This window comes from Sciurus vulgaris (assembly GCF_902686455.1).
Source record: "Sciurus vulgaris genome assembly, chromosome: 8".
NCBI lineage: Eukaryota > Metazoa > Chordata > Mammalia > Rodentia > Sciuridae > Sciurus > Sciurus vulgaris.
Window position 1 is genome coordinate 135,300,203 of NC_136468.1, and position 21,826 is coordinate 135,322,028.

The following is a 21,826-nucleotide window of genomic DNA, read 5'->3' on the forward strand; positions in this document are numbered from 1 at the left end:
GTTTACTAAATTCTAATTTCGTATCATTGTTGCTATGGATACAGCCGTGAGAACAATGCAAAGCAATTTTTAAAAAATTTTTTTAGTTTTCTAAACTGACAATCTAGTAAGCTAAATAAAGGGGAAAAGTAAATTATTAAATTTTCTTGTATGTTAGAGAGTCAAAATACAATGAAGGAACAAGATCTAAAACCATAATTCAGCACAGGAAGAATTTTGGGCAGAGACGGAATGAAAGGATGGGCCTGTAGCTAGATAATGGTGAGATCAGAATGGTAGCCCTGAGGTGATAACACTCATGTAAAGACCTGAAATGTGGGTAAAAGTCTGAGTTGATATAGAGGAAAAGGATTCCAGGCAGAGGGACTTCTAAGTTCACACACTCTCAAGAAAAAATGTACACCAGGCTAGTGGAAGAAGAGTAGGGCATCCAGTGAAGCTATATCAAAGGGAAGGGAAAGGAGAGGAACAGCATGTAGGGGGAGACAAGAAGGAAAGGAACAAATCATGTGTGACCAGGTAGGTCTTCATGAGCACTTTAACTTCCCCTCTGAACAAGACAGCAGGCCGTGTGCACACGAGCGAGGAATGAGGTGACTAGTGTAACACTGTAACAGGTAAATTCAGCTGCACTATAAGAAGAGATCAATGGAGGATGACAGCCGAAAAGAGAGAGACTCCCTCAAGGAAACGTAAAATAATCCAAATGAAGTATGTTGCCTACTTGGGAGAAGGTGGTAGCAGAGAGGTAGTGAAACTGATTAAATTTCAGCTATACTTTCAAGAGAAGGGTCAGACAAAATATTTTGGTGAATTAGATGCAGAATGTGAGAATAAGTGCTATCAAAAATCTCTCCAGACTTTTTTTTTAATGAACCACCCAGAATGGAGTTGTGATTTATAGAGATGGAAAAATCTCTGAATAAAACAGAAATGCATATTACTATCTAAAAGTCATGTTGGACATGTATGATTTGGTATGCTTACTAGAATTCGAAGTGAACATATCAACCACATGTTTGTAGAAGCAGATCCAACCACTCCAAACTGGGCCTAGATCAGCTTTAGCATCTTCTCATCAATTAACATAAAGTAAGTCCCAAAGTGGACACTAAACAGCAGCATGCTGGAACTATTGGTTTTATGGTAAACTTGTCACAAGTATGTCAAAGTGCATCACAAATGAATGCCCTGTACCACTGCCTCATTGAGGAAGGATTTGTACGTTCAGTCTCTAAGACAGGTGGTGCAGCTGTAGAACTGTGCCATATGTTTGCTACATGATGTAGCACAATCCCAAAACAATCCAAGTAACAATAAAGTTCAAAAGTTTACTACAGCATTCTTCCAGAGGAATCTACTCCATTTGTCCTCACAGGTGAGAGGTACCCTGACCATTCACCATGGATAATTCTTTATCCGTATTGGAAGAATAATTTCCAACTTGATAAACCATCAACTAGAAAAACAGAACTTGAACCACCTCTTTCCTAAGATACAATTTTTATGTTACACAGATGGAAGGATCAATAGCAGGTTGTGCTGTGTCACCCACGGTCTGCATGGGAATGGAATAAGTAACCCTCGGAGGTGTGGAATGGCTGGAAAAAAAAGTCTGGAAAATGTAATATCAAGAAATAAAGCGAAAGATGCAGGAAAAAAATTTGAAGCAGGGTCTTGACAGATGGAAGAGACCTGATGGTCTGATCCTAACAAAAGAAAAAGATGGGGCCATTTGACTCTAGGCTTCCCTCTCCTGCTTAGGAACCCCAGGTTGCTCTGCCTTGCAGGGGTTGATGATCCCTAGGGAGAAGAACTGGCTCCTGGACACCCAGAAATGGTTCAAAAAACTGGAGAGACACTGTCCTGAATGAAAGCAGGGAGCTTTAAGCAGAAAGCTTCCAGAGCCATTCATGTAATAAATTTGATTTTATTAAGTACAGCAAGAACAGGCAACACATTGAAATTATAAAGTTTCTTGAATTAACACAAAGGAAAAATAACATGTATTATTGCTTACATCAAGAAATAGAACATTAATGATGCCCTGAGAACACGTTCATGCCCTCTTCCTCTTAGTACCCCTCCATAATGTCTGATGGAACTGTTGACATTCAGGGATGTGGCCACTGATTTCACCGAAGAGGAGTACCAATGCCTTCAGCCAGCTCAACAAAACTTGTATAGAGATGTGATGTTAGAGAATTACAGAAACTTGATCTTCCTGGCAATGTCATCTCATAATACCTAAGAATTTTCACCAGACTAGGGCATAAGACATATATTTCAAAAAGTGATTAATGGAAAATATGAAAATTGCGACCATGAATATTTACAACACAGGACGATATGGGGAAATTTAAATGGGAGTGAACATCAGAAATTGTATTATCAAAAACGATGCCTCATTCACCAGCAGAGAACTCATATAGGACAGAAACCCTTCGAATGTACAACATGCAACAAAGCTTTTAATGACAAATCGCACCTTATTTGCCATCAGAGAATTCATACTGGAAAGAAGCCCTACGAATGTAAAGATTGTGGTAAAGCTTTTAATGCAAAATCACACCTTATTTGCCATCAAAGAATTCATACAGGAGAGAAGCCTCACAGATGTATAGCTTGTAATGAAGACTTTAATAATAAATCATGCCTTAGTCGCCACCAGAGAATTCATACTGGAGAGAAGCCCTACCAACGTAGAATGTGGCAAAGCTTTCTATCAAGCAACACGCCTTACTCAGCACCAGAGAACTCATACAGGAGAGGAGCCCTTCAAATGTACAACATGCCACAAAGCTTTTAATGACAAATCGTACCTTACTCGCCATCAGAGAATTTGTACTGGAGAGAAGCCCTACCAATGTAAAGAATGTGGCAAAGCTTCTATCAAAGAACATGCGTTACACAACACCAGAAAATTCATACTGGACAGAAGCCCTACAAATGTAAAGAATGTGGTAAAGCTTTCTATAAAAGATCATACCTTACTACACACCAGAGAACTCATACAGGAAAGGAGCCCTTCAAATGTACAACATGCAACAAAGCTTTTAATGACAAATCGTACCTTAGTTGCCATCACAGAATTTATACTGGAGAGAAGCCCTACCAATGTAAAGACTGTGGCAAAGCTTTTAATGACAAATCACACCTTATTTGCTATCAGAGAATTCATACTGGAGACAAGCCCAAGCAATGTTGAGAATGTGAAAAAGATTTTAATGCAAAATCACAACTTATATGTCATCAAAGAATTCATACAGGAGAGAAGCCTTACAAATGTACAACATGCAACAAAGCCTTTAATGAAAAAGTAGACCTTAGTCACCACCAGAGAATTCATATGGAGAGAAACCCTACCAATGTAAAGAATGTGGCAAAGCTATTAATGTAAAATCAAATCTTATTCGAAACCAGGGAATTCATACTGTGAGAAGCCTTAGGAATGTTCAGATTGCGGCAAAACTTTTAATAAAAAAGGATGACCAATTCAGCACCAGGGAAATCATACTGGAGAGAAGCCCTACAAATGCAAAGAATGTGATGAAGCTTTTAATCGAAAAGTATACATTTCTCACTAGCAGAGAAATCATGTTGAAAAGAAATCCTACAAATAAAAAGAATGTGGCAAAATCTTATTTTTCAAAAATTATTTTTAATTGTTTCCAATTGGTTATATGTGATAGTAGAATGCATTCAGACAAATTGTACACAAATGGAGTGCAAACTCTCCTTCCACAGGCTGCAAGTGTTGCAGACACAAAAGTAGTTTAGTCACACATGTATTCAAGACAGAGAAAGTACTGATGATCCAGATCATCTTTCTTGTGCTCCTGAGAAAGGATAATGGCTGTGGAAGGAAGGGTCCCACCCTCAAAGTCTGCGTCAGAGAAGAAGGTACACAGCAGCAACAGCAAACATTTTTCCCACTGTGTCCTCAACATGTGTCTCATGCTAGCATGTTGAAGCTAGGTAATCTACCTGTAAGTGTGTGTGACTGCACAGATGCATGTGTATGCATCAGAGAACAACTACACCCATTTGATTGATCTTTGGACATTCATAATTAGATGTTATAGTTTTAATTTGATCATTAAATAAATGATGTTGTTCCCCTATTTTAAAAACTCTTAGAGTGTAAAATCATTTGACCCTTGCTGTGTCTCAAGTAAAATAATACTAATTTTTAGTGTATGATTTGTAACAAAAATAAATTATCTCTCATCAGAAAAAAAAAAAGAAAGAAAAAGTCTGTGAATGCTTTATTTATAGTGAAACACAAAAATAAAATTTATGGTGAGGAGTGGTTCATCAAGGTAAACAAGAAGCAAGAGGCTGTGGGAGAGTTGGCTTGATTGAGGAATTATCACTTTCAGGGTAATTCTTTCTCCTCCAGGCAATTGATGCCCCGAGGCTAGTTGGGGCACTGCTATCTCTCTCCACCTTCAGGGAATTGCCTTTGAACCTAGGGCTGTCTGAGCCAATACATTGCATGGTATACAGAATTCTCTCTGAGCAGGACACCTGCCAAAGCAATGAGCAATCTCAGATGGGTGAAATTGCACCAAGAGTTCTCGGAAGGGCCTACCTCTACTTTAGAGTTGACTCAGACATGCACAGCACATTCATGGATTCCCACAGTGCTGTGTGTCTTTATATCATTCTATCTTAATAATTACTATTTGGGGGCATTTCAACATAACATGGGATGACCCCAATAAATCAGGAAATAGTGCAAATGCATATTGGAAGAATAATTTTCAACTTGATAAATCATGGCATTCTTATCGACCTTCTCTGGTATGATATAGCAAGACGGATCATCTTGTTAGGGGGAGGAATATCAGGGCTGGGTTCACCAAGAATGAATGCAAAAATTTTTTTTGTTTATCTGCCACTCCTACAGCAGAAGATAGAAAGAAAATTTTCCACGTGTTTTCAAGCAATTCAAATACCTCATTAGTACAGGGATAAGACTTCAGGTGGGTAATATCTGATTATTATGCAATATTGTTTGAGAATTAAATTAAAATTAATTCACTTCTAAAATATGTCCCTGCCAACAGATTTAGGATAGGCTTTTGATGTTCCAAACATTTTATTTTTCACCCTATAAACAAATTATTAATGGAATAATGGTGAGGTCAGGGGAAAGCATTTCCTCTCAGACTTTGGCCAAGAACTTCACCAAAAATATGCAAGAATTTTACACTTTAAGACAGAGAGTTGGGGCCAATAACTTTCTCAAATGTGACCTAGAGCAAATAAGTGAATAAAGTGGTAAACAGATAATTTAACTTCTTAGTCACAACACCAAGAGAAAAAAAATTAGCACATGACAAACCAACAATACACACACAAAAATTCAACCACACTCCTGAGAAACTATATTAATAGGCATGGGTTTTATTTCAAATCTAGAAAAAAATGTTTTCGTCCTCATCTATAGGCATTTCTCATTTTTTGTTCTTTCACATTCAGGATTCATATTTCTGGGTTTTCTGACTTGACTATGGAAGAATAGTAAAGGAAAAATACATAAGTATGGGCCAAATCTTTAAAAGTAAACTCTCAATTTTAGACCGGGCAAAATTTCAAGGGATTTCAGACTTGGGAAGAGTCTTTCAATGTTGACTATGGAGAAGGCAAAGGAAATACCTCAAGAGAAATGAGGAGCACAGTGGAAAATGGGTGAAGACAGTGGTCTGTATGCTGTGTGTAATTGCTCTGCTCTTTCAATTTATGTTCTGTCTCGAGGGAGATGTCCACATTGCCTGGGGAGCCCCTACATACTAATAAGTTACAGTTACAGAAGGGGGTTTTGATATTTTTCTAAGCTCTACAGCAGACTCTGATACCTCCTCTCCACCCCTGTGTATAGGAATCTTTCTGTGTGATATCCTAATTGCATGCTCCAAGGGAACCATTTTGTACTAGACCTTTGTAATAGTTCCTTTTCTAAGGTAATGACAAAGGCCTCTTTTAGAAAAAAAATGTCATCAACTCCTCTTGAACACAGAACAGTGTGTCTGACAGTTATAAATCCATACCAATAGCAATAGTCATATAAAAGCAATCCCTTAAAACTCTATTTCACTAATATCTCCATCTCTTCAGAAGAGCTATTCTTTGTTTCAAATACTATATCTCCAGTAAAAAGTGGAGAGTAACATAATATAATTTTGTTTATAATATAATTTTGTTCATGCCAGGCCAAATTTGCTTTACACAAAAGGATAAGTGTTTTTCTACTCTTTGTCCATTAGTTCTTATGTGCAAATACATGGAAAATATTAAAAGACACACATTTGGGTCAGCTCACAAAATTTTAAGTTTGCACACCATTATGGGTGTCTTATCAAGGTATTGTATTAAAAACAACCGTAGTACATCATTAGTATGTGTGACCCTAACCATTTGTATGTTGAAATTGAACCACCCAAGGTGATGTTATTAGAAGGTAGGGCCTTTGGGAGGTGATTCAGTCATGAAGGTGGAGACCTGAAGAATGGGTTAGGTACATGATAAAAGAGGCCCAAGGAAGCTCATTACCACTGTCAGTCATGTGAGGACACAGCAAAATATGGCTGTGTATGAAGCAGGAAAAGGGCCCTCACCAGACACTGAAATTGCTTGTGCATTGAACTTAGATTTCCCAGTCTCCAGAAACATGAAACGTAACTTTTTGTGATTTCCACACAATCATATGACATTTTACTAATGCAGTTCAAAGAGAACAAGATAATTAGCATGTGATTGAAAGATTTGTTCAGTGCTGGGAATGCAAAGATTAAGAGAAACCCACAATCATAGGACAAAAGTCTATAAAACTTCAAAAAATCCAGAGTTATTATATTTAGCATTACCTATATCATAAAATGAGATGAGAATTTTAGCCTTCTTGTAGGGCTTCCGTGGTCTAACAACATCTGGACCAGTCTTTTCTCCTGTCATCCCTTCCTTCTGCTCACTGTGTGCAATGTGGCCTGTGTAGACCATGACCCACTTAAATTGATAGTGCTATCAAGTTCTTGTTCTCAAATATCCCCTTTCCTCTATGTGAAAATGACTTACTTATATGCTTAAGTCTCTAATATATTCTTCCAAGAAGTTAATGACACTATTTAAGGAACCCATATTAAACTCTGAGAATACTATTCATAATATTGTTTGCCGTATTGTAATATTTGTTTAAAAGTGTGTCCTTTTCAATAGAGTGTGAATTACTTGGTATTGGGCTATATTTTTTCACCTTTGTAAAGACATTGCCTGCTGTTATAGTTCACTTTCTCACTGCTGTGACTAAATGATCTGACCAGCACAATTATAGAAGAGGAAAGGTTTATTTCAGTAATTACAGTTTCAGAGGTCTTAGTCCTTAAGGGTGACTCCATTCCTTGGGATTCAAGATGAGACAAAATAATGATATATATATATTACAATATGTTTATCACATTTTACTACCTGAGAGATCCTACTCTATAACATACTGAATATACTGTTGATATCTTTATAAAAGAACAAATTACTTATATCTCTCCTTAATCTTTGTATGATTTTGACTAATTGTTATAGTTTTGATTTTTCTTATTTAAAGGTATCCATATATTTTTTAAAATTTATTTTTATTGTAAACAAATGGGATTCATGTTGTTTCTGTTTGTACATGGAGTAACAGCATGCCATTTGCATATTCATACATTTACATAGGGTAATGATGTTTGATTCATTCCGTTATTTTTTCCTTCTCCCCCACCCCTCTCTCCTCTCTTCTCCCTCTATGCGGTCCCTCCTTCCTCCATTCTTGCTCCCCCTCCCACCCCCCATTATGTGTCATCATCCACTTATCAGTGAAATCATTTGCCTTTTGGATTTTTGAGATTGGCTTATCTCACTTAACATGATATTCTCCAATTTCATCCATTTGCCTGCAAATGCCATAATTTTATTATTCTTTATAGCTGAGTAATATTCCATTGTATATATATACCACAGTTTCTTTATCCATTCATCAATTGAAGGGCATCTAGGTTGGTTCCACAGTCTGGCTATTGTGAATTGAGCAGGTATGAACATTGATGTGGCTGTATCTCTGTAGTATGCTGATTTTAAGTCCTTTGGGTATAGGCCAAGGAGTGGGATAGCTGGGTCAAATGGTGGTTCCATTCCAAGTTTTCTAAGGAACCTCCACACTGCTTTCCAGAGTGGCCGCACTAATTTGCATCCCCACCAGCAATGTATGAGTGTATCTTTTCCCCCCACATCCTCTCAAACATATATTGTTGCATGTATTCTTGATAATCGCCATTCTAATTGGTGTGAGATGGAATCTTAGGGTAGTTTTGATTTGAATTTCTCTTATTACTAAAGATGGTGAACATTTTTTCATATGTTTGTTGATTGCTTGAAGATCTTCTTCAGTGAAGTGTCTGTTAATATCCTGAGCCCATTTGTTGATTGGGTTATTTGTATTCTTCATGTAGAGTTTTTTGAGTTCTTTATATATTCTGGAAATTAGTGCTCTATCTGAAGTCTGAGTGGCAAAGATATCCTCCCACTCTGTAGGCTCTCTCTTTGCATTGCTGATAGTTTCCTTTGCTGAGAGAAAGCTATTTAGTTTGAATCTATCCCAGTTATTGATTCTTGCTTTTATTTCTTGTGCTATGGGAGTCCTGTTAAGGAAGTCTGATCCTAAGCCAACAAGGTGAAGATTTGGACCTACATTTTCTTCTATAAGTTGCAGGGTCTCTGGTCTGATTTCAAGGTCCTTGATCCATTGTGAGTTGACTTTTGTGCAGGGTGAGAGATAGGGGTTTAGTTTCATTCTGTTGCATATGGATTTCCAGTTTTCCCAGCACCATTTGTTGAAGAGGCTATCTTTTCTCCATTGTATATTTTTGGCACTTTTGTCTAGTATGAGAAAATTGTATTTATTTTGGTTTGTGTTTGTGTCCTCTATTCTGTACCATTGATCTACCTGTCTATTTTGGTGCCAATACCATGCTATTTTCGTTACTATTGCTTTAGTATAGTTGAAGTTCTGGTATTGCAATACCCCCTGTTTCATTCTTCCTGCTAAGGATTGCTTTAGCTACTCTGGGTTTCTTATTCTTCCAGATGAATTTCATGATTGCTTGCTCTATTTCTGTAAGGTACATCATTGGGATTTTAATTGGAATTGCATTGAATCTCTATAGTACTTTTGGTAGTATGGCCATTTTGACAATATTAATTCTGCCTATCCAAGAACATGGGAGATCTTTCCATCTTCTAAGGTCTTCCTTAATTTCTTTCTTCAATGTATTGTAGTTTTCATTGTAGAGATCTTTCACCTCCATTAAGAATGATGTTGTCCATGGGCTTAGCATAAATAGCCTTTACAATGTTCAGGTATGTTCCTACTCTCCCTAATTTTTCTAGGGTTTTGAGCATGAAGGGGTGTTGTATTTTGTTGAACGCTTTTTCTGCATCAATTGAAATAACCATATGACTCTTATCCTTAAGTCTATTAACATGATGGATTACGTTTATTGATTTACGGATGTGAAACCATCCTTGCATTCCAGGAATGAATCCCACTTGATCGTGGTGCAAAATTTTCTTAATATGTTTTTGGATAAAGTTTGCCAATATTTTGTTAAGGATCTTTGCATCTATATTCATCAAGGATATTGGTCTAAAATTTTCTTTCCTTGATGTGTCTTTTCCTGGTTTGGGTATGAGGGTGATATTAGCTTCATAAAATGAGTTGGGTTAGGTACTCTCCTTTTCTATTTCCTGGAATACTTTGAGAAGTATTGAAACGAGTTCTTCTTTGAAGGTCTTGTAGAACGTGGCTGAGAACTCATCTGGTTCTGGGCTTTTCTTGGTTGGTAGATTTTTAATGTCTTCTTCTATTTCATTGCTTGATATTGATCTGTTTAAATTGTGTATGTCCTCCTGGTTCATCTGGGAGGAGCATATGTCTCTAGAAAGTCTCCAGGAGTTGGAGTAATTTCCCTTTTCTATTTTGTCTTTGATTTATACTCTCAGTCCTTTATGATGTGATAAAACACAAGGCAGTATCTCTATTTTTTAGCATTTCCTAAGGGCTGCTTTGGGGCATAACATATGGTCTATTTTCAAGAAGGTTCCACGTGCTGCTGAGAAGAAAGTGAATTCGCTCGTTGATGAATGGAATATTCTATATGTCTATTAAATTTAGGTCATTGATTGTGTTATTGAGTTCTATAGTTTCTTTCGTTGGTTTTTGTTTGGAAGATCTATCTAGTGGTGACAGCAGTGCATTAAAGTCACCCAGAATTATTGTGTTGTGGTCTATGTGATTCCTGAAATTGAGAAGGATTTGTTTGATGTACAGAGATGCCACATTGTTTGGGGCATAAATATTTACTATCGTTATGTCTTCCTGATTTATGGTTCCCTTAAGCAGTTTGAAATGTCCTTCTTTATCCCTTCTGACTAACTTTGGCTTGAAGTCCACTTTATCTGATATAAGGATGGAAACTCCCGCTTTTTTACTGAGTCCATGTGTGTGGTAGGGTTTTTCCCATCCTTTCACCTTTAGTCTGTGGATGTCTTTTTCTATGAGATGAGTCTCTTGCAGGCAGCATTTTGTTGGGTCTTTGTTTTTAATCCATTCTGCTAGTCTATGTCTTTTGATTGATGAGTTTAGGCCATTAACGTTCAGGGTTATTATTGAGATATGATTTGTATTTCCAGTCATTTGGCTTATTTTTGGTTTTCAAGTTGGCTTGGTTTCTCCTTTGAGTGGTTTTTCTCTAAGGTAGTTCCTCCCTTTGCTGACCTACATTGTTGTTTTTCATTTCCTCCTCATGGAATATTTTGTTGAGAACATTCTGTAGTGCAGCCTTTCTATTTGTAAATTATTTTAACTTTTGTTTATCATGGAAGAATTTTATTTCATCTTCAAATCTGAAGGTTAGTCTTGCTGGGTATAGGATTCTTGGTTGGTAACCATGTTCTTTCAGAGCTTGAAATATGTTGTTGCAGGTCCTTCTAGCTTTTAGAGTCTGGGTTGAGAAGTCAGCTGCTATCCATAATGGTATCCCCCTATATGTAATCTGATGCTTTTCTCTCGTGGCCTTCAAAGTCCTATCTTTATTTTGAATGTTAGGCATTTTCATTATAATGTGCCTTGGTGTGGATCTGTTGTGATTCTGTGCATTTGGTGTTCTGTAAGCCTCTTCTTTTGATTTTCCATTTCATTCTTCAGATTTGGGAAATTTTCTGATATTATTTCATTGAATAGGTTGTTCATTCCTTTGGTTTGTATCTCTGTGCCTTCAATCAATCCCAGTAATTCTTAAATTTGACCTTTTCATGATGTCCTATAGTTCTTGGAGATTCTGTTCATGATTTCTTACCATCTTCTCTCTTTGGGAAAATTTATTTTAAGATTAAATATTTTGTCTTCATTGTCTGAGGTTCTGTCTTCCAAGTGGTCTAGTCTTTTGGTTATGCTTTCCATTAAGTTTTTTATTTGGTTTATTGTTTCCTTCATTTCAAGGATTTCCATTTGGTTTTTTGTTTGTTTGTTTGTTTGTTTTGTTTTGTTTTTCTTTTTTGAGAATCTCTATCTCTTTGTTGAAATGATCTTTGCTTCCTGCAGGTGCTCTTTCAGCTTATTGGTATTATCATTCATTGCCTGCATTTGCTCTCTTATCTCATCCTTTGCTTCGCGAATCATCTTAATCATGTATAATCTGAAGTCCTTTTCTGACATTTCTTCTAACATCCTGTCATTGGATTCTATTACTATAGTATCTGAATTTGTTTGGCTCATTTTCTTCCCTTGTTTTTTCATGTTGTTCATGTATCTTCCCCTCTAGCAGTGCAGATCTGGGGTATTGCAGATTTCCCCCTATAGGCTTATAGTGGCCCTATAGGTTTCCAAAACCCTTTCTTTAAGGGAAGAGCAATATTAGCAGTGCCCAAATCAGATACTATGAAATCCTAGACCACATAGCCCCTATGGGGACAATAACAAAATTGTCATAGTAAAGAGAATGAGTTCAAATATTATCTTTGGTAAAACAAACAGGTTTGCCATAAGGTCTGCAGTTTCTAATGGAGGACAAAGAGGATGCAGAGGGATGTAGAATGTGGCTGTTAGTGGGATAAGAAAAGAATATACAGAAGTTCAGAAAACAGAAAGGGTGAGAGTGTAATCAAAAGAAATCGGATGTTAGCATGCAAAAAAGAGAGAAAGAGACTCTGAGGGAGCAGGTAAACAAAAGGAAAAGAGAGCAAGAAAAGTAATGAAATAAAAACTTAAATTTTTTAAAAATGAGAAAAAAGAAAAATCTACTGTATAACAGTCATATACTAATGAAACCTCCCAGTGTTCAGTAGCCTGATGCATGAGAGGTACCTGACAATGAGCTTCAAGCCTCCAGCAGGTGTCGCAGGATGGGATTTGCCCCACCAAAAGATCGGAGCTCCGGCTTCAAGTATTATCCAAGATGGCTGCTCTGGCCTCGAAATATGTTGGCAAATGGGGAGCTGCACCTCAGGGGTGGACGTGGTCAGCTGGAGGTCCTGGAGACGGGATGTGGTTGGTCCGGCAGGGGTCCTGGAGGTCGGGTGTGTTTGGTGTGGTTGTGGGATCCAGGAGGCTGGGTGCAATCAGTCAGTTTGGGGTCCCGGTGACAGGGCGCAGTCAGTTGGTGTGGGGGTCCTGGCAGCAGGGAGCAGTCAGTCGATGTGAGGGCCCCAGAGGCAGGGAGTGATCGTTTGGGCTGAGGGCTCCTGGAGACGGGGCTCAGTCATTCTGGCCAGGGGTCCTACGGGGCCTGGCTGTTGTCTCAAAATGGTAGCAGCCATGTGTAATCAAACCTGCAGGTACTGTGACCATAGAGAACTTCCAGGCAACAGCAGGCAGCTGGTGCTCCACTGGTGGTCGGCCATCAGTTTGCTGACTGTTGTCGGACGATCTGGAGGTGAACCTCGTGTGTTGGGTGATGGATAAGTGTAAGGCAGGTGATGGACAGGCAAGAGGCAGGCAAAGGCGGATGATAGACGCCTGACAGTGAGCAATCTGCACTCAAAAAAGGCGTTGATATGCTGGCAGACTGCAGGTCCATATATTTTGTAACAAAATTTTTACACAAGGCTGGGGATATAGCTCCATTTGTACAGTGCTTGCCTCTTATGCAAAAGGCCCTGGGTTCCAGCACCAGCAGGGCAAAAAATCATATTTTTTGATTCATTGTACACAAATGGGATACAACTTTTCATTTCTCTAGTTATACATGAAGGAGAGTCACACCATTTGTGTAATCATAATGCACATGGGTGGTGTTTGTCTCATTCCATTATGTTTCCTTCCCCTGCCCTCTCTTCATCCTTTCCCCACTCTTCCCTTATCCCCTTCCCTCCATTATTTATCATCATCTATTTACCAGAGAAAACATTCTGCCATTGGTTTTGGGGGACTGGCTTATCTCACTTAGCATGATATTCTCCAACTCCATCCATTTACCTATAAATGCCATAATTTTATTCTTCTTTATGGCTGAGTAGTATTCCATTGTGTATGTATATCACAGTTTCTTTACCTATTAATCTATTGAAGGGCATCTATGTTGGTTCCACAATGTAGTTACTGCGAATTCAGCTTCTATAAACATTGATGTGGCTGTGTCACTATATTATGTTGGTATAGTATGTTGGGTGTAGGCCAAGTAGTAGGATAACTGGGTCAAATGGTAGTTCCTTTCCAAGTTTCCTTAGGACTTTCCATACTGCTTTTCAGAGTGGCTACACTTATTTGCAATCTCACCAACAGTGTATGAGTGTACCTTTTTCCCTACATCCTTGCCAACACCTATTGTTACCTGTATTCTTGATAATTGCCATTCTATTTGGGGTGAGATAGAGAAAATATTTGCCACACATACTTTAGATAGAGCACTAATCTCCAGAATCTATAAAGGACTCAAAAACTTTACACCAAGAATACAAATATCCCAATCAATAAATGGGCTAAGGAACTGATCAGACACTGCACAGAAGAAGATATACAAGAAATCAACAGATATATGAAAAATGTCCAACATCTCTAGTAATAAAAGAATTTCAAATCAAAACTACCCTAAGATTACATCTCACCCCAATTAGAATGTTGATTATCAAGAATACAAGCAAAAAAAAAAAAAAACAAAAACCCATTTTATACAGTTTATATCTATTTCTTACATGCTTGCTCTAGTTACCTTATAGGAAAAGTCACAGCTGGTATATTCGGATGGGTCCTAATAGGTCATGGAATGAGAGAGAAAAATAATATACAAGTGAGGTAATAAACATATTGTTGGTTTAAAATAAGAATTGTAGGCACTGCCGCCGGGGATCTGGTCGAGGGGATAGAAGAGGGGTGCGCAGGAGCAGCCCCCGCTCCCGCCCCAGGAGGCACCGAGGGCGGGGGCCTCAGCGAATGGTTTTCTTGCTGGCTGCTTGCGGAGTGAGTAGACCCCGAGGGTCTGGGAGAGGGGCTGCTCCCCCCCCCCCAGTCCCCGGGTTCCCCGGAGGCGCCAATGTCGTGCTCCCCCTGCTTCCTTCCCGCTGCCCTTTGGGGGTTTGGATTCAGGATTTGTTCCTAGTGTCCAGGACTTTGACAAGAAACTGACAGAGGCAGATGCTTACCTACAAATCTTGATAGAACAACTAAAGCTTTTTGATGACAAGCTTCAAAACTGTAAAGATGATGAACAGAGAAAGAAAATCGAGACTCTCAAAGAGACAACAAATAGCATGGTAGAATCAATTAAACACTGCATTGTGTTGCTGCAGATTGCTAAAAGTACTATTAATCCTGTAGATGCAATATATCAACCTAGTCCCTTGGAACCTGTAATCAGCACAATGCCTTCCCAGACTGTCTTACCTCCAGAACCAGCTCAGTTGTGTAAGTCAGAGCAGCGTCCGTCTTCCCTACCTGTTGGACCTGTATTAGCTACCTTGGGACATCATCAGACTCCAACACCAAATAGTACAGGCAGTGGGCATTCACCACCTAGTAGCAGTCTAACTACTCCAAGTCATGTCAACTTGTCTCCAAATACAGTCCCAGAGTTCTCTTACTCTAGCAGTGAAGATGAATTCTATGATGCTGATGAATTCCATCAGAGTGGCTCATCCCCAAAGCGCTTAATAGATTCTTCTGGATCTGCCTCAGTCTTGACACACAGCAGTTCGGGAAATAGCCTAAAGCGCCCAGACACCACAGAATCACTGAATTCTTCCATGTCCAATGGGACAAGTGATGCTGACCTTTTTAATTCACATGACGACAGAGACGATGATGGGGAGGCAGGGTCAGTGGAGGAGCACAAGAGTGTTATCATGCACCTCTTGTCACAGGTTAGGCTTGGAATGGATCTTACTAAGATAACAGGTATCTTCAAAACAACCCTAAGATCTAAGCCAGGCATGCAATTATCCTCCTTCTGCAGGAACTTACAGAAGATAGTTCTTCCAACATTTATTCTTGAAAGAAGATCTCTTTTAGAAATGTATGCAGACTTTTTTGCACATCCGGACCTGTTTGTGAGCATTAGTGACCAGAAAGATCCCAGGGATCGAATGGTTCAGGTTGTGAAATGGTACCTCTTGGCATTTCATGCAGGAAGGAAAGGATCAGTTGCCAAAAAGCCATACAACCCCATTTTGGGTGAAATCTTTCAGTGTCACTGGACATTACCAAATGACACTGAAGAGAACACGGAGCTAGTTTCAGAAGGACCAGTTCCCTGGGTTTCCAAAAACAGTGTAACATTCGTGGCTGAGCAGGTTTCCCATCATCCACCCATTTCAGCCTTTTATGCTGAATGTTTTAACAAGAAAATCCAATTCAATGCTCATATCTGGACTCAATCAAAATTCCTTGGGATGTCAATTGGGGTGCACAACATAGGACAAGGCTGTGTCTCGTGTCTAGACTATGATGAGCATTACATTCTCACGTTCCCTAATGGTTATGGAAGGTCTATCCTCACAGTGCCCTGGGTGGAACTAGGAGGAGAATGCAATATTAATTGCTCCAAAACGGGTTATAGTGCAAATATTGTCTTCCACACTAAACCTTTCTATGGAGGCAAGAAACACAGAATCACTGCTGAGATTTTTTCTCCAAATGATAAGAAGTCTTTTTGCTCGATTGAAGGGGAATGGAATGGTGTAATGTATGCAAAATATGCAACAGGGGAAAATACGGTCTTTGTAGATACCAAGAAGTTGCCTATAATCAAGAAGAAAGTGAGGAAGTTGGAAGATCAAAATGAGTATGAGTCCCGCTGCCTTTGGAAAGATGTCACTTTCAATTTAAAAATCAGAGACATTGATGCAGCAACTGAAGCAAAGCACAGACTTGAAGAAAGACAAAGAGCAGAAGCCCGAGAAAGGAAAGAGAAGGAAATTCAGTGGGAGACAAGGTTATTCCATGAAGATGGAGAATGCTGGGTTTATGATGAACCATTATTGAAACGTCTTGGTGCTGTGAAGCATTAGGTTGGGAAACACAAAAGTTTACACCCGATGACCAGGGCAAGTTGTCCTAATTAAGCAACAATCTTCCTTTGGGAGAACCTATCACTCCTTCCTTATTGCAGTGGTTCCTATCTCAGGGATACCGGACTTTCTGATGCAGATGGACAATTAAAGCCGGAAAAGCTTCCCTTTCTCTATGGCAGTTAAGATTTTGACTTCAGTCCTGAGAAAATGTTAGGTTTTGAAACAAGATGTCTGCTCCTTTTCCAGACCCCATGCTTTGAAAAGTTTCACACTCTGCACTCTTGTTCTGCTGTTAAGACATGACATGCAAACTCCTACTTACTTACTTCCTGGTTCATATAATCTCTTGGGTTCTATATATACAAATATATACACATAAAAATATACTTGATGGCAGATTTTTCATAAATATTCCATCTATTGTAAATATTGGTTCCTCAGAGTTGTTTTAGAAAATTAGTGCAATGTATTAAAATCAAGTGTTAGGAAATTTCATGGTTTCACCTATGATAACTTTTATTTTGGAAATGAACTATTATTAAATTGTATCTAAACCTGGATTACAGTTGAATTATACTCCGTGCTTCTTAAGGCTTCATAAAGTAATTTTTCCAACCTTTTAAAAAAAAAAAAGAATTGTATTTTCTGCTTTGAATAGCTTGAGATTTTCCACTGTTCTAAAGAAAAGAATGAATTTCTTAGAAGCTAGCAAGGAGGACAAAATGGAATCCCCAAGAGTAGGCATACTAATTGTTTCAATAAGTAACTCATATCAGATTCTAGATTGAAATCTTGCTTCAGAATACCCTGACTAGACTCAGTACCACGCAAAACATAAATTATTCCTTATATTGTATGCCTGTTGATAGTGAAGGATAAGCAATTGGACAGCCACAGACTGCTTGTGTTTATCCTTTGTGATTAAGAAAAAATAATCCTGAATTCCTTCAAATATCTGAAGCTAGTTTCTTAAGTGACATCTTTGGCTATAGTTATTCGAATTAATTTTTGCAAGTTGCAATTATATATTTCACATTCCTTCTACTTTGTGAGCAAAAGGTAAATAAATTGCTGTGGCATATTATAGGGCCATATTACTTAAAGTTTTCCTCCTCATGCCAGAACTCTTACTTTTAGGTATTATCAAATGCAATGATGGATAAAAGCAAAATTCTCAGCTGATTCCTATATTAACTATAAGTTTAGATAGTGTCCCTGTACAGTAGAAAAAATTATAACACTTCTGGAAGTACTGACCTGGTGATAAATATTCTCTTCTAGAATTTGTGCACATTTAATAAAATGTAAATTGTAGGCATTCTGGTACTTTTATTAACATGTGTTATGGGGAAAAGTTGACATGCTCTTCACTCAGTGTACAATCTAATGGAAAAGAGCTAACATTGTGTAATTCTGGCAATTTAAGCAGTGTAGGGAAGGCCTAATGATTTATTCGTTGAAGGCATCCAACTCCTAGAAATACAGTAAAATGGAAAAATACGAATAGAATTATTCATCACTTTGTGCTTCAACAAAATAATCTTGTTCCAAGTAATGAAATGTCCTGAGAAGGAAAAAATATCTATTCAAGAAACTGCCTGCTTCTATCAGTAGGCAAAGCCAAGATGATAATGGCCTTCACAATTTTAAATAATACACTTTATCTTAACTGTGCTGAAATGCTCAAAGTCTAAGGGCTTTCCTAATGGTTCCCATAAGGAAGACTGTAACTACAATATTTAAGATGTTTTCTATGTGCTTTATAGAATAACACGGCAACTAAAGCTGAACTTGGTTTAACTAAACAAATGGTATACCAGCCACTTCGTATTTCCTATTTGTTTACTTCTTTCTTTTTTCTACCAACTTCGCATTTCCCCATGATTTAATTGGATTTGTATGCAGTCTTTTGGAAAGGGTTTATATTCTGAACGCTTAAATTAAACCTCAGAGATACCTGAGGAAATCACTTACTGGAAATATGCACATAATGAAAAATTTTAAATTGGGGTTTAATATAAATTGAGTCATAAAGATAATTTGCATAATTAAAAATCAAATAACACTTTATTTGTGCTAAGAATTAGGCAGTTTGAATATAGTGCTTAGCATTTTAGCAGGATTAAGATATCAAAAAAAAATATTTTGGAGAAAAAATATAAATATTCCAAAGTTGGATTCATTTTATTTAGTAACTTAATCTTAACTCTTCCTCAAAATATAACAATCTCAATAAATTAGGATAAGCAATTAACTTTTATTAATATAGAAATCACCACAACTGTCCAAAGTTTTAATACCCTGAGGACCTGCAGAGATTCTTACACTTTTCATGACTCTTTTAAATTTCCTTCCTTCTTTGCGTCCCTCCATCCTTCCTTCCTTCCTTCTTTCCTTTCTTGCTCACTCTCCCTGTCTGTCTTTTGTAATAGCACCTCCCATGTTTTTCAGCTACTATTGATACTCATATTTGATGGCTCTCAAAGAGCTCTATTAAGTTTTTTAAAAATATTTTTCATTTCTTGTAAGACAATAGTCATGCCTCATTTTATTTTTTAAGTAAATATGCCTTGGACTGGGCATGTAGCTGAGAGATAGATTGATTGTCTAGCACACCTGAGACCCTGGGCACCTAATCTTTTCTATTTTCTTTAAAAGAAAAGAAAGAAAAATGTGCATGTGTCTTCCCTCTCCCTGCATTAGGTGGGAAGCCTGAGGCAGAAAAATCATGAGCCACTGTTGCCATTTTCATTCCCAGTTTGACTTTGTGGTTTTTCTCCATCTCATCAGGGTCTCCAGTTCCCCCAGGGTTGAAGAATGGAAAAGAGACAAAGGAGCCCTAGCCTTTCTTATCTCTGCCTCTGGAGGATGTTTTAATATGACTCTCTCTAAACAGAGCTTATGCTCCTGTGCATGTTTTTTCTAGGACTTTGGGAATCAGCCTGGAAACATCTCAATGTGTTGACAGATGGCAGTGTTCTTAGGTTGGCATTTTAGCTTCTCATTTCATTGCAACTACTCTCACTCCTGTACAGTCCCTCCTTATGGATTTGAATTGTTTCCATGATGACTTTTATCTCCTGTAAATTTCACATTGATGGGAAAATACAAAGTCTATCCTCTACCACCGCAGAAATTATAACCATATTATTTTTCTGATCCATAAACATAGGATATCTTTCCATATATTTGTGTCTTCAGTTTCTTTCATTAAAGTTTTATAGATTTCAGTGTTCCCAACTAGTTTCCTTGGTTAAATTGACCCATACATATTTTATTCTTTTGGAACCTATGTGTCATTATTTTCTTTATTATTATTTTTAGTTAGATCATTATTGATGAAAAGCAATGAAATTGCTTTTTATGTTGATTTTGTGTTGTGTAGCTTTCGTAGATTCAATTATTCTAACAGTTGTTTGTTGGGTGGAGTCTTTAGTGTTTGCTATGTAAAGGATTATGTATTCTGCAAACAGGAAAAATTTTACTTCTTTTCTGATGTGAATGCCTTTTTCTTCCTTGCCAATATTTCCAGTACCGTGTTGCCTACAAGTGGCAAGAGTGGGAAGCCTTACCTTGAACCAGATCTTAGAGAAAAAGCTTTTTCCATTGCTTAAAATATTCATTGTGGTCTTTGAATACATGGTCCTTATTATGTTGCATAAATGTCCCCCTATACATATTTTGTTGGTAGATTTCAACATTGGAAAGATGCTGGATTTTTTTTATACACTTTCTCTTCATCTGTTTAGAAGACCATGAGGTTCAAATCTTTATTCTGCTAATGTGATATACATTACATATCATATTGCAGATGCATGCCAAAGCAGACTTGCACTCTCAGGGATAAATCAAAGCTGATCATGATGTATAATCTTTTTGTTTGTTGTGTCCAGTGTACTAGTATTTTATTTGGCATATTTGTAGCAATCCCTCTGTTGTGTATGTAATCAAAGGAAATTAACATCTCACAGAGATATCTGCACTTCCTTGTTCATGGCAGCATGATTGACAATATCCAGTGTTTGGAGACAACCTAAATGTTCATCAAAGGATAAATGGACAATGTAGAGTAGGATACTTAGGCTTGAAAAAGGTGACACTTCTATTTTTAAGAGCATGGATGAAATTGGAAGAATATGTTAAGTGAAATAAGTCAGATACAAAAAGACAAATACTTAATTATGTTATCTACATGTGGAATCTAAAAATAATAATAATGTATAGACACTTAGAGTAGAACAATGGTTACCAGGATGGAGAATTGGAGGAAATGAGAAGTAGGTCAAATAATAAAATGTTTTACTTATATAGGATGAATAAATCTAGAGATGCAATATACAGCATTAGGCCAGAGCTAATAATATTGTATTGTATACTAAAATTTTGCTAGCAAGGGATCTAGGAAATAGCCTTGTGTAAAAAATAACATTGGAGTTTATGTGGCAGGAATGATTTTATTCTTATGTTGAATTAACTCAGTCTTTGAGGCCAGCTTTTGCTAAATTAACTAAAAAGAAGTGGAATTATTCACCAGGGACATCTGAAGTATGAAGTTAAATTTAGCTATAACAATTACAACAAATCAAAATAGTTTGAGAGCTATCTTGACATACCTAGGGGTTGTACTAAGCAATATATTAACAGAGGAAAATTAGTCTTATTTAGAATATTAATTTTTAAGGCTCAAGAGAGTAGAATATACGAATCCTAGAGCTGTCCCCTGATGGGATTTTCATATATAACTAAACTTCATCTAAGGAGTAAAGGAAAAGATACGCAAGTTACATTAATGTAAGCGACATTCCTTAACATTGCTGCTATTTAATTACTTAAAAGGTGTGCAAATGTGGGAAGATGAGCAGTATTGGAACAAAAAAATTACTTTTAATGACAAAGTGCTTCTACATAATATACACAATGAATAAAAGTCTATCCATCTAAGAAAATAAAGATTTTTAAACAGAAAATTTTAAATTTCATTTAAAATATACTACATAAATATTATTTAGTAATCAAAGTTACACTTCAATATTTCAAATTCTTTCAACATGTTCAGAATTTTAATCACATATTTCACTTTAATTATAAAAATGATCACTGAAAATAGAAAAAGTTTCTAAAAATAGGTTTCTTTAAGGATCTAATATAAAGGATGCTTATAATTAGACTAGAATACATTGTTTTAGATTTAGATAAATCTTAATTATGCTTCTTTTAAAACTAATCTACTTATCCATCAGCTATATTCAAAAATGATCTGAAATTCAATATCTGTTCCTCATCAAAT

At 37.2% G+C, this 21,826-nt stretch overlaps 1 protein-coding gene across 1 annotated transcript; it reads left to right on the forward strand.

The window, feature by feature from the left end:
• Nucleotides 1-14,567: 14,567 nt before the first annotated feature.
• Nucleotides 14,568-17,096, forward strand: LOC306667811 (oxysterol-binding protein-related protein 9-like). Its single transcript, XM_079150605.1, has one exon. It carries the CDS (start codon nt 14,782-14,784, stop codon nt 16,534-16,536), a length of 1,755 nt encoding a protein of 584 aa, XP_079006731.1. The 5' UTR covers nt 14,568-14,781; the 3' UTR covers nt 16,537-17,096.
• Nucleotides 17,097-21,826: the final 4,730 nt, after the last annotated feature.

What these genes read in the sequence shown, in the direction of transcription:
- LOC306667811 (XM_079150605.1), top strand. Translation starts at nt 14,782, where the DNA reads ATGGTAGAATCAATTAAACACTGCATTGTGTTGCTGCAGATTGCTAAA.